Below are 14,111 nucleotides of genomic sequence, written 5' to 3' on the forward strand. Positions count from 1 at the left end.
CATCAGTGGAAAGAGCATTACTATAAATGTTTCTGGGTGAGAACCTCTGATCAGATTTTAAAAATTAGAGATGCCATAGATTTTTTAATTATTATGGTGAAAATAATGAGGAAGGTACAATTTCTACACAGCAATTTTAGGAATATGAGGATACAACATGAGAAATTAGAACATTTTAAAATCTGGTTGTTTAATATAGTGCTTAATTCTCAAAATTGAAATGCTTTAAATCAATTTCCTGGGTTGAGATCATTAGATATTTATGACAGGCTTCAAGAAAGTTTCCAACAATGTTGTTTAGGAATCCCATATCATTATTATAGCTTCCAGGGGTCTGAGACAACATTAGAGTGATAAAAGGGCTTATAGATTCTATCAGGAAGATTTTAGTCGAACTGTGGCCTTTGGAGGTCTCCCATCATCAGACAACTTTTACAGTTGACCAACTCCACAAATTAGGTTCATTTCTTTCTCTGAGATCTTTGGATCAACAGATTTCCAGATGACACAAAGGTTGCTGGCATAGTGGACAGCAAGGAGGGCTACCAAAGTTTGCAGCAGAATCTAGACTAGATGGAAAATTGGCTTAAAAATGTCAAGATGGATTTAATGCTGACAATTGTGAGGTGTTAAACTTTGGGAGGACAAACCAGGATATTACTTTTACAGTGAATGGTGGGGCACAGTGGAGCTTGCCAGAACAGTAGGATCAGAGAATACAGATCAATAATTCCTTGAAAGTGGTGTTACAGGTAGATAGGGACATAAAGAGAGCTTTTTATTTTTGTTATACTTTATTCAAAAAAATCTCTAATTTTTTAAAATAATAAATAAGTTGAAATTAACTATCTTTAATTACAATTAGTTACTCAGTTTAGATTTATTTAAAAGAATTTAAGCTTGAATTCTACCTTTAGAGAACTTTTAGAAATCTGCCTTGGCAGAGTTATGGAGGTCAGTACTGTGATGAATTTGAATTCCATCATACACAACCAAATAATTTGCAAATGCTGGAAGCTTTTAAAAAGCACAGAAATTAGAAACATATAGCAGATCAGTCAGCATGTATGGAGAAAGTAAAAGAGCTAAGATTTCAAATGGATTACTTTTATTCATTCTGATGACAGGTCTGAAACATTATCACTGAGCCTGTACAGATGTTGTCTGAACAGTTGAGTATTTTTTTTTATATTTCATTAACCTGGGATGCTGATTATCTCATTTCAACTTTCATTAGCTAACACTTGCTCAAATCAATTAGCCATTAACTTTTTGCAGCTCTTTATTGTGCAAAAATATTTAAAGTTATTACAATTTTTTTGATTTAACTGTCAAATTTATTTTGCCAACTTTGGCATTTTTGACATGAAATTAAAGAAATCCGAATCCATCAGAGCTCATTGATTTGGGCCTATTTGATGTATACATGATGTGTTGTTAAATTTAGGAACTGTAATAATTTTCAAACAGCCAGCAAAAACTATAGCTATGTTCGATTCCATGATATCTATTGTTTGGATGTTGTAGATTTCAACTGACTTCATACTCGAACAAGAAACTAGTGATTCTTGAAATAAAATTACAATATCAAGAATAAAATAAAATCAAAGAAAGTTAGGGCTTCTTATAACACATTGCCATCTGAAAAGATGTAAAGGCACTATTGAGTTAAAATGTAATTCAATTGATAGGGAATGATATTTAATTTTGAAAATCAATGTTTCTCATAAAATAGACATAATGATCTTATCCTTTCAAGATTCATGTTCCAGGTTCATGTCCTTTTGAGGTAACCACAACCAAGAGCTGCACAACAATGTAGTGAGGCAGGTATGTTTGAGAGGATCATTGGACTTGCAAATTGAAATATCCAAATATTGTAAAAATTAGCAGCATAGAGTTTCAGGATTTGTATGGGAAGAAGAGGGTATACCCAGAGGATGGCAGTGTAGTGAATCCCTGTGAACAGTTGCAAGATCATTATAATCCGTTTACCCACTAATTATCCTTCTTCTGCAAGCCCACTGAATACAGTAAATGATTCTGATGCATTCCATTTAAATTTTCAAGATATAGTAAATATTTTACTTTTCCAGAAGAGTGTAAAATTTTTTTTGCAATTAGTTGGATAAACATTTTATCATTACCACCTAAGGAAGAATCCAAAAAGTGAAACCTGAAATGGAGAGAACTGCATGTCTCCATAACAATCTGCCAGAATTTTTTCTATTAAAACATACCTCCTGTCTCTAGTTCTTGTGCAGCTTCTTTGACATTGACTATTTAGCTAATATATAATCCAAAGGAAGAAGGGAACATTATGCTAAGATGGCTGTCTGATCCTCCTGCTGAATCTGAGATTACACTTCAATCAGTGGTAGTTGATTTAATCATTTTTTTACTGCTTCATCTTTACTTGCTGAGTGCACGAATGGTTAGAATCTTTATGGAGATACACAGACCAACAACTATATACCAGTGCAGGAATCACTAGCAGTAGATTAGGTGATGTAGTATGAGGCTTAAACACAGCAACACTTAACGTTATTGAAGATTTACATAATATTCACTGAATCTTGTCCACAAGCAAATCAAAACCCAACATTAAATTTTGACACATATTTAACCTGACACTCAGGAATACTGTTGCACTCAGATGTAGGACACTTCATTGCTGTGTCTGTAACTATTTTGTTTTACCAGTCAGGATTCCAAGCCCAGAACTGAACCCCCCCCCCCCCCCACCAACATGAAGGTCCAGTTGACCAATCTTAGTCTGTCCTCTACCCTTTGACCTGTGAACAGTTTAGCAGTAGAACAGGAAGAAAACTATCAACCAAGCTATACAAGTGTCAGCTAGCGAGCAGAAGGCATGACCCACTCTTGATAGCATCAGCTCATGAAGATGAAAAAGGACATCATTTCATCTGGACAACAGCCATAGTCTTGACTTAAGCAAAAATGAGAAAAAGACAAGAATTTTTTGAAGCATGGTTCTCTACAGAAGGATCCATCAACAAACACATCAACATAGATCTGGTATATGATGCCTTACAGAAAAAAGAGAAACAACGATGTTGACAATCAACAAATTGCCAGTAATCTTGGAATCTGGACAGCAAAGCCAACACTTCCAATGAACCTCCCTTGAAGCCAGCCAATCAGAATCTTCTATTGTTAAATTGTTCACAGTGTGTTGAACCAGCCAACCAGATCACAACGTCTAACCAATATCCATTTGGACCCTGGAGGAGTATATAAGCCAGCATTCTGAAGAGACAACACCCTCAACTGTGCACTGACGATAGCTTCTCGGTCGGAGCCAAAACAGCTGCAAACATTTTGCCAAGCTCAGCAATCAACCAAACTTCCAAATAGCCAACCTGAGCTATCTATATTCTGCACTATTTCAGACCATCCTACTATCTGCATTAACAACTCCACATTCTTCAGATCTATTCAGAATTCTTCCAGTAAAGAAGACCTTAAAATATATGGTTACAAGAAATATTGTCACTCAAGTGCCAGATATGGGCTCTTAAACAGAATAACCATCCTTGAACTTAAAAGATCTGATTAATAATCTGGGTGTCAATGACCAGAAACAGAAATAGATCCGAAATTTCAACAACATAACTAGAAAATCAGGGCAGAAGCTAGAAAGCTTGCAAAAGTGGCTCTTTTTCTCAGCTCTCAATTCTAATCTATCTATGAGGTTAAAAATAATAATGTTGGACTGCACAACATTTAACTGGATTTTATGTAGCCACAACAAGATGCAGGAAACTTGATGATATGAAGGATAGAGCAATTCCCTTTATTAGCACCCACTTATCACCTATATACCTAACTTTGATGTGAATTATCCACGCATAAACACAGCAAATGGGGCAGGTGGGCTCATCAGCCTTGGATGGCAGCCCGCCTAGGAGAAGGAAAACTCTGATTTTAAACTTCTGCTGCTTTGCGGCCATACCCACCATGGGAAAGGCTTCAGGAGTAAACCCTGAGGAAAAAATCCGGAGCTGGGGTCCCTAAGGCAGTTTGATGTTGTTTACAACTTCACTCTGGAAACCTCTGCGACAACACTGGTGCCAAGCTGTACCAGTGCTTGCCCTTCCCTTGGACTACATCAGTGACGTGGAGAGGGGGAACCTGCTGCATGTGCAACAGCCGGTTCTTCAAATTTTCCCACCCAGGCTTGCGCCCTGGAGAGAACACAGAGGCGCAAACCCATGATCCCCTGGGATCAACCAGGGAAACTCAGCCAAGTTACTCTGTTACCAGGTTCCTTTTCCGACAACTACCAGCACTGAGGGGAGAAAAACAAAATATAAGTCTATCTTTCTAAGTTGCTCTCAAGTTATTCTTCAACAGAAACATGTTTCTTTTGTTTTTGACAGTACCTTGCAATTCCCTATGTATTATAAATGTTTAGGTATCTACTGGCTAATATTTTTAAACTCACTGGGACGCTGTTTCCTGCACTCTCTTTATACTAATCCAGTTAACTGTAAAGTTTATTATTCTACTGCTTAACCTCTAAAAATAACATAAGTTGAAAATGTGTTAGGGAATTAAAATGTGTAGCATCCACTACTGAAATGCCAAGGGTGCCAGAATATCGGAGTTTTATGGTAGATGACAGAAAGGCTCTGCGTTGTGAGGAATTGAATTATTCACTATGAAACTATCTGCTTGTAATCATAAATATAATGGTCCAGTTGATTTTATAAAGACAGGAAGGGGTCTAGCGGTGGTGATGTTAACACAATGATACTATTTTGTCGAGTTGTCTAAAATGCCAGAAGTACTCAGAAGACCAGTCAGCAAATGTGGAGGCAGCAACAGGGTTAATGTTTCAGATCAATTACCTTTCATCAGAAATATTATCAGGTATTCCAATGAAAAGTCATCTATCTTACACCTTGACCATCCCCCCCCCCCCTCACTCTCACTCTCAATCTCAATTTCAGTTCTGCCTGACTCTTACTCAACTGTAGTTTAAGAAGAGCATGGGTCATATTGTTCCTGATGTTTATCACTGCTTCAAGACATTTGTTTCAATATTCACTTTCATTTAAACCAAAAGACAAGTATTATATAAAACCCTTCTAACTTAGATATATGTTATGTTAAGAAACTGAATACTTTCATAGTTCTGCACGTCAGTACACCATTGATCAATCCCCCAAAAGTATATGTTGACAAGAATGTGGTGCTCTGTCCTCCATAAAGACACAGGCAAGTGCTGACAACTACTGTACCTATCCTATTTCTGAAACAATATAAATCAGCATTTCATCTGAAGCCAATTTGGCAACCAGAGAATGACTGTAAAAAAACTTACTTTCTCAGCTTAGGCTCATAAATTGAATTCTAGTCAGAATACACAAAGGCAAAAATATCCTATTTATGTGAAAATCTATTAAAATTTGTCTAGAGATCATTGGCAGTAAAATATCAGAAGATACTCTGCCTTCCAATTTACTGAAAACAAAGTGGCACATAAATAGAACTTCATTTATGTAAATATAACATTAGCATTAATATATAGCTCTGATGGTAATTTAGAATTTTAGTGACCTGTCATAAGCATTGAGCTTTAATTCAACTCAAACTCAAAAGAACCAAAACATGCAATTACACTAAATGTTCTCCAGAATGTCTAGTACAGCAATCAGAATGAGACAGCAGTGGGTGGGGGCAGGAGGGGGAATGGATGGAGTATAGTATTGTTGTTGTTTCGTTGAACTAGTGCTGCAAACTTCACTTGCCCCCAGAATAGCAGAACGCCAGCTTCTGCAGCTCTAAACTGCAGACTACTTTTACTGCGTTAATTTGATCAACTTTCTGGGCCATTTAAACATATTTAATTGGGTTAGTTAAAGACAAAATTTTCACCAAGGTATTCCCAAATGGAAGTTTACTTTATTCTTGAGTACTGATGTTGTAATCATCTAAATAATTATACTTTATAATCTAAATATTAGGAATGCATAACATGCCTAGGATTGTTTTTAAGTTTCTGTGAAATAGTTGCTCTGATATTCATGAAACTGGTAAAAAAAAATTAATCTCTCTTATCTATGGACTCTGATTTCCAACTAACAGATTCATTCCACATTTTTTAACAGGTAGATTTAGTGTGGATAACTTATTTAGGTGGTTTTGCTTAAAAAAAAGTTCAAATGACACAGAATATGGAAGTTCATTCCATTATTGGCATCATTCTGCTGTGAATATGATGCAGAATTAATTTACCCTTTGTTTCCCTGAGCAGCAACAAACCATTTGACACTGTCTATTTAATTAGCATAACATTAGAAGCACTTCTATAAACACTTACAAATGATTAACAGAACAGAAAAAGCCAATAAATTACCACTAAAAATACTTGGCACCATATTACATGCATATTTTTATTTCCAGATAATAAACATATTTATGTTAGATATGTGCAAAAATAAAACACTGAAATAAAACTCTTAGTTCAGTGAACAATGCTTCCACAATTCAGTAGCACCAAGCTTTGGGAAGTAAACAACCACAGCAAAATGGCACACTTTATTGTTAAAGCATATGCCAATTGCTTTAAATATTTACTTTTCAAAGTAAACATTTACCATAAATGTCCCAAAATTGTTTAGTTTGTACATCAATTTATAATTGTATTTAGGATATTAAGCCAAATTAATGTGGGTATTATATTCCTGAAACAAATCATAATAATGAGATGAGCTGGTGGAAAGAACAAAAATCAATAAATATACAAATGCTGGATATCTGAGACATTAACTCTGTTTCTTTTTCCATAGATACTGTAACTGCTTGACCTGCTGATTGTTTCCAGCATTTTTAGTTTCTCTTGGTGCAAAGATACGAACACAGTCTGAAAGAACGATAGAAATTCTTCGACATTTAGCAATAGGCAGTGAGGAAGCAAGGTTCATTTATGCGGTTTGGGTGATGACCCAGTATTCTGCAATGCATAAACCCAGTGCCCTAGGCCTTACATGTGTAGATGTGCACATTTTTTCTTCAGTCTCCCTTCTCATTGTAGAGAGAGAAGTTTTTTTTTATGGTTTACTTATTGTTCATGGTCTGAATATTCCTGGAGGGTCATTATTTATATTCATTCACCAACTGTTGCTGAAAAGGTGGTGCTGACCCCCAGAATCCTGTTTTTTTTCATACTCCTTTAAATGCATCAGGGTCTTGTTTTCATTGAACCCTTTTGGGATCTTCCCATGCTCCCTTTAAACACACTGGAGCGGTATTTCCAGCATTTCCTTTAAATTCACTGGAGTTCTGTATTCCACAATCCCTTTAAACTCACAAGGGTCCCATTTCCCACGCACCTTTAAACCCACTGGAGTTTTTCTTCCCACACTCCCTTTAAGCTCAGTACAGGACCCTGTTACCCCAGCTATCTTTAAACTCTATAGAACCCTTTTACTTTCACACCCTTTACACTCACCCAGTTTAATGTAAAAATTATTATCCTTTGTATAATATCTATCAACAATGATTTGGAAGTGTATTAAGTCATGAATAGGAATATCTTCCAATGGTCTGGAAAATCTCCGAGTCTGGCACTTCTGAAGTCTCCAGGATGCTGGATTATCAGAGCTTTATTACAGATGATGATAAGAGTTTATGGTATAAAGTCAGAGTTACTCACTGCACATGCCCAGCCTCTGAAGTGCTCTTACAGCCACTGTATGGGTTCAGACCAATTTAGATTGTGATCAGCTGATACTTGCAGGATGTAGGTAACTTGATAATAGTAATGCAAGAGAGGTTGAAAACAAAGAAATTTGCAGGGATTGTAAATCTGAAATAAAAGTGTGCTAAAAATACTTAGTTGATCAGACAGCATGGAAAGAGAATCAAGTGATAATATCTCAGGTCAATGACCCTTCATCACAACTGAAAAATTCAGCAAACATGTTTTAAGTTGCAGGAGAGGGAAGGAATGGAACAATGAAAAAGGATGTATACTAATTGGCATTCTATTGCCCATCTAGTAACCAGATGTCTCCAAAAGCATTATGTCTCCACAGACATTCCCTTTGTTGTCTCCATTCCTTCCACTCCTCTGTAACCTCAAACACATATTTTTCTTACTTTTCCAGTTTTGTTGCGAGGGTTTTGATGTGAACTGTTAACTATGTTTCTCTCTCTGTAGATGCTAACTGATTGGCTTGGAATTTTTTTTACTGTCAGTGTAGGTGGCTGGACACTCCTTGGTTGGAAATTGGCACTGTAGAACATTCCTGTGGTGAGAATGTTAATTGCTACTTATCAGTCCATTCTCTTGTAGTTCTTGTTGTGTAAAGCCAAGGACTGATTCATTTAATCAGGAGTTGTGAATGGAAGTGAACTTTGTGTAAACATTTTGGGGATGTCTACATCAGCAAGCATCCCCACCACAAAGGAAGCTCATTGATAAAGTTGATACATAGTTGGAATGAGGATATTCCTTTTAGAAACTCCTACATTGATCTCTGGGCCTGGGCCAACTGTGAATGGGGCATAGCTGGACAATTTTCCATATGGTCACACACACTTGGAGAGGCAAGTGATTGACTAACAGCATGGGGATGACTAAAGCACGTGGAAAAGGATTTAAGGAGAGAACTAGTGTGTGCCACTTGTGAAGCAACTGAATTTTTCATGTTGTAGATGGAACTGGAGAAAGAAAGGTGCTTGTGCACAGCTGTGAAATATATTTAACATGCAAACAAGGTAGAGGGTGTAAACCTTTTGTGTACAGCTTAAATTCCTTTGTGCACTAATAGCAAAAGATGCGTGTGCACGCATTGGAGGGAACATTGCTTATATGGTATTATGTTACATACTACATATTGGTCCATGCCTCGCTGCAAGTAGGTAGGGACTGCTTCAACATCTGAGGAGTTATCAATGCAAATGACTTGTGCAACCACCTTCCTCTATATGATGTATGACTCCTGGAAAGGAAATGTTTCCTCTGTGTTCTCACTGACTGTCTTGCTTACTGTGAACCCTTCACTTAATCAGGCTTGGTTATCAGGCTTAATGGTAATGTTAGAAAGAGAGATATGTCTAATCAAAAGGATACAGATTATATAATTCTACTTTTTTATGACTCATCAGTGTTTGGTTATTTAGCATGGTGGGATTTCTCTATGAAAGTTAAGCTCTCTTTTTATATCAACTGCTGATGTCACTTCCTTCATAAATGTAAATTGGTCAAGCAGATTGCTCCCTCATGTTGAAATTCCCATCACTTGCCATGTCTTTCAGAGCTAGGGTGTGACCAGAATGCCATAGTACTAATAAGTTTACTCTTGGTGTGAACACTGACAGATTACAATTTGTGTCCATTCTTCTCCCAATGCTTCCACCAAGAGATGTCATCGTGGCAAAGTGCAGATTCATATGCTCAGGGAAAGTAATAGGTGGTAATCACAGGAGGTTTCAATGCCTATTTACAATGTCGTGATTCTTCAGGAGGTCTGCAGTCAATTTGAGTTTTCTTAGGAACACATCCAGAGGAATACTGTGCTGTCACCTCACTGGTCTAAATTTCTGGTGCAATAGGGCACTCAGCAATTTTAATGAAAGAGCCCAGACTATTGGTTGAAATATGCATCTGTGTGAATATAGCAATGGAATATTGTTGCTTGGCTTTGTGGAAGACTGCTCTGAATGATATGAGGAAGAAAATGTAGTATCCATCGGACTGAGTGTGCATTAGGTTGAGCCTAAATAGATTAAGCTGCTTTGTTTTCATTCTGTGTTGTAGAAGGTTGTTTTAATGAACAACTTGGCCATTTAAGATAGTAACCATATATTAGTGAGACTGGGTACATATAGCAGATTTCCTTCTCTGAACTGTCCAAATGATCCCATGTGTAATAGAAAAGTTGCCCAAAGTGATCTGTTCTCAAATTAGGATATTAAGAAAAGAGTTAATCCAAAGGTAGAACAACAAAGATATGTTACCATGAAATAATTAAAAATCATTAGATGTTATGCATTTTACTCCTGTGAAAGATGAATTTGATTTTGATAAATCAGATAAAATTAAAATGAAAATAAAGATTTTTTTTGAACAAAATGGGTGAAGTCAGATTACACTGAAACCTAATCTGACTTGAATATAATTAGCATTGTGGCCCAGATACAGATACTGCACTATTAAGAATTTGTGCATGCCCTTTGTCCATATATCTGCCTGGTGTGGATGTTAACAATGCATATTTCAAAAGCTCCTTAAAGTCAGATATTAAAAGGAAGTTAATTAGAGATTTCTTTTGATATTCAATTACTGAATACTTTGCTCTAGAATCTGCCTCTGGGTATTATTTAATACTTATTCAGATTGTTTACCATTGGCCATGTGCCAATGTCAACAAGTTATTTTAAACAGGATGAGGAAATGCATACTTGATTATTTAGTCTGACCACCTTCAAAAAACCAAAGTTCAATAACATCAAATTATTTGAATGGGATGGAAAATACAAAGGTTCATACACATGATTATCCTAATGAAAAGAAAACAGAATTCTAGCAGTAATGGTATTAGATATCATCACAGTTGATCTTACCTTGTCTCCAGGCTGTGGCCTCATCAATGATACTTGATCATATCCTCTGCGAAAAAGAGCCCACAAGGCATCCAATTTCCCCTGGAGAAATTATTATTATCTATTATTATTAATTATTTCCCTAGATATATGCTGAAAATACTTGCTGTTGGTAAGCAACAGGCTGCATTTATATCAAATTAGGGCCAGTAGGGGGAAGAGGGCAAGGGAATTCTATTTCCAAAGTTAACAAAAAACTAATTGTAGCAAATTGCCCATTAAGATTGGAGACAATGCTTAAAATTATTGCCATTAATTTAAAAGTTGCTCATAAAAATCTTATGTGGTTTTGATCAATGATACATTTAACACTGTATTATTCTATTAGTGCCTTTTTAAATGGTATTCATGGAGTCTCATGGTCAACGTAGTACTAAATGCCATATTGTGTCAGAAGCAAATTAAATGGAAGGTAAGAAAAAATGTAGAAAACACATTTTGACAGTTATCTAAAATATATATTTCAAAATTCATACATTTATCAATTTTATTTTACATGTGTTATACATTGAAAGGTTTGCAGGTTGGAGAGAACCTCACCAGGGATGAAAATTATGATATTAAAATATTCTAAACGACTTAAGAATTATTGAATCCTTGTATATATGCAGAATCTGTGATGGTTTACCAGCTTTTTACATAATAAGATCCTCTTTGACACAACTACCCTTCAGTAGTAACATACTTGCAGGTCCACAGCCAGACATTACTGATGTCCCCTGTTGCCACAATGCATTCTCCATGGACCAACGTGAATCTAAATCATTGTAGGTTAGTACAAAATTATCTCATGTATTTTGTGTCAAATATCAGTACCAACTTGTGCTATATGACCAGCAAAATTCATGTGTCTGCACTATTTGGGTGATTCAAACGTCAAGGTCAATCATAATGTCATTTTGATAGCTGGGCCATTTTGGTTAGTGAATCATACAGGAAGTGATTATTAGTTTGAATGATCTCTGCCACAGCTACTCCTTGGCTGTCTTCAATCCATTCCGAGTCTGATTCGCTGTTAAGACCAATACTACTGGGCATTTAAGAGCATATATGGCAACAGTTACTTGGTGGTCATTTCTATACCATCAGTTATAATATCACATTAATAATTACCTTAATCGGTGTGTACCATTTTCTCTGCTGTGGTGGTCTGTAAGGCCGAGGTTTGTGAGGCTTTGGATCCAACAGTTCAAACTCTTGATCTGGCATTTTGATGACTGCATTTTTTGGTTTTTCTAATTTTGCACCTTCTTCTGTTGAACCCTTATCACCCCATCGCACCTGAACAAAAGAAAAGAACAAATTTGGTGTAATAAAGAAGTAATGAAACTATAAAATCTTGAAGAAGTATTTAATTCCTTTAAAGAAAAATGTCAGAATAGCTGTTTCTCTCCTCAAGAACCAGCAGCCTTGAAATAGATTATTTCTGAGAATGCACTATTGTTAAATGGCCATAATATTATTTATCCCAGACTGGCATTTGGTATCCTGCCTCTGTAGCAAAAAGAAATTGCAGGATTATTTCTGACAGAAGTTCAGAGCCAACTACAATAATAGGTTTGAGGTTACACACAGCCAGAGCATCTAAGGATAGCATTGTACCTTCAATAAATGGCATAAAGGGCATTGCCAACAGGATTCTACCTCTAATCACATTTTTCCCCACCCCAGCTCTCCACTTTCTGTAGGGATCACTCTCTATGTGACTCCCTTGGCCAGTCGTTCCTCCCCACTTATCTCCCTCCTGGCACTTATCCTTGCAGGTTCCTCCCTCACCACAGTCCCAGCCCTTCCAGGTGAGGCAACATTGCATCTGTGAGTCTGCTGGGGTCATCTATTGTATCCAGTGCTCCCCCTGTGGCTTCCTCTACATTGGGGAGACTGCTTTGTTTAGCACCTCTGCTCTGTCTTGAAAGACAAGATCTGCTGGTGGCTACCCATTTCAATCTGATCTCCTATTCTTATTCTGGTATGTCTGTCCATGGCCTCATCTACTGCTTCGATGAGACCAAATGCAGGATGAAGGCGCAACACCTTATATTCCAACCTAATGGCACGAGCATTAATTTCTCTAACTTTCAATAATCACTCCCCTCTCCCTGCCCTTTTGGTCATCATCTCTCTCCTCTCTGCTCATCTGACCACCAGTTCCCTCTCCTTCCCCTCCCCCTTCCCTTTCTTCCAAAGTCTACTTTCCTCTCTTACTAGATTTCTTTTTCTTCAGCCCTTGAGCTCTTCCACCTATCATCTCCAAGATTCTTCATCCTCACCTCATCTGAGCTCACCTGCCAGCTTTATTCCTTCCCCTCCTCACCTTCTTATTCTGGCTTCTGGCTCCATCTTTTCCAAATATGATGAAGGATTTCAGCCTAAAATGGTGACAGTTTGATCCCCTCCATAGACGTTGCCTGACTTGCTGAATTCTTCCAACATGTTGTGTGTGTTTTGCTCAAGATTTCCAGCATCTGCAGAATCCCCTGTGTTTATGATTTGCTGTTATTGACAGTAGTTGTAATAACATAAAGAGAGGAACCTTGTCAAATTAGAAGCTCAATGAGAGTGATGTTGCAGGCAAGTTCATGCTTTGATTAAGGTAGACATTACGTTGTAGCCGTTGTGTTTATGTGGCTGACACAGGAGATTGATGGCAGAATCCCTAGCAATGGCAATGCAGTTGCATATTAATAACAGATAGATTCACTTCTCTGGAGATGGTCATCATCCCTTCACACTAATTTGATTATTGTCTAGCTTTGGTACCTCAAAGGAATTGCTGAGGATTTGGGGAATGGAATTAAATATTGTGCAACCATCAGCAAATATCTTCATGGAAGAAAGGTCATTGATGAAGCAGCTGAAGATAGTTGAGATAACAAGATAACACTGAGGAATTCCTGTGGTGATGTCCAGGAACAGGGATGATTGATCTCCAACAACTTGCCTGGGATTTTACTGGATATACTGCTTTCCTGCCTTAACTCAGACAAGCCAGTAGGTTAAATGCCTACTTTAAACTGTGTGTAAGATAATCAGGTGAGTCAATGGGCTAATGATCAAGAATAGATTACAGGGAGAATGGGACTGATTGGTGTGCTCTTAGAGCTGGTGTAGATTCAAAGGGGTAAATAGATCCTTCCTAAGTCATAAGGAATATGAAAGTGCTGATTTCTTTAGTTGTACAGTATATGCAAACCTTTTTTGGAAATGTAAAGCCTTTTTGAAAACAATGGAATGAATCTCTGCAATTAGGGAAGTGCTGCAACTTCTTAAGACCAACCTTAAAACATGTGTTTTTTATCATAGAAGTGAAAAGTTTTTGGATGTAGAATACTGCATTCAAATAAGATACTGTGGATTTTGGTTAATTGGGACACATCAGGTCCAAACACATTTTGGCCCAACTAAGTGGCTGCTCCAATTAGCTGAAGTTTCATGGAAATAGTTGAAAAGGTATATAAAAAAACAAACTGAGA

The 14,111-nt window shown here is 37.0% G+C and overlaps 1 protein-coding gene across 1 annotated transcript in view; it reads right to left on the minus strand.

The window, feature by feature from the left end:
* Nucleotides 1-14,111, minus strand: part of antxr1c (ANTXR cell adhesion molecule 1c) — a 91,332-nt gene that overhangs the window by 20,805 nt on the left and 56,416 nt on the right. Inside the window, exons 16-17 of the mRNA XM_059946387.1 lie at nt 11,752-11,919; nt 10,600-10,680 (exon numbers count right to left, since the gene is read on the minus strand). Coding sequence (XP_059802370.1) covers nt 10,600-10,680; nt 11,752-11,919 — 249 coding nt within the window. The remainder of the gene's footprint in view (nt 1-10,599; nt 10,681-11,751; nt 11,920-14,111) is intronic.

Source organism: Hypanus sabinus, chromosome 21 (genome assembly GCF_030144855.1).
Source record: "Hypanus sabinus isolate sHypSab1 chromosome 21, sHypSab1.hap1, whole genome shotgun sequence".
Taxonomy (NCBI): Eukaryota; Metazoa; Chordata; class Chondrichthyes; order Myliobatiformes; family Dasyatidae; genus Hypanus; species Hypanus sabinus.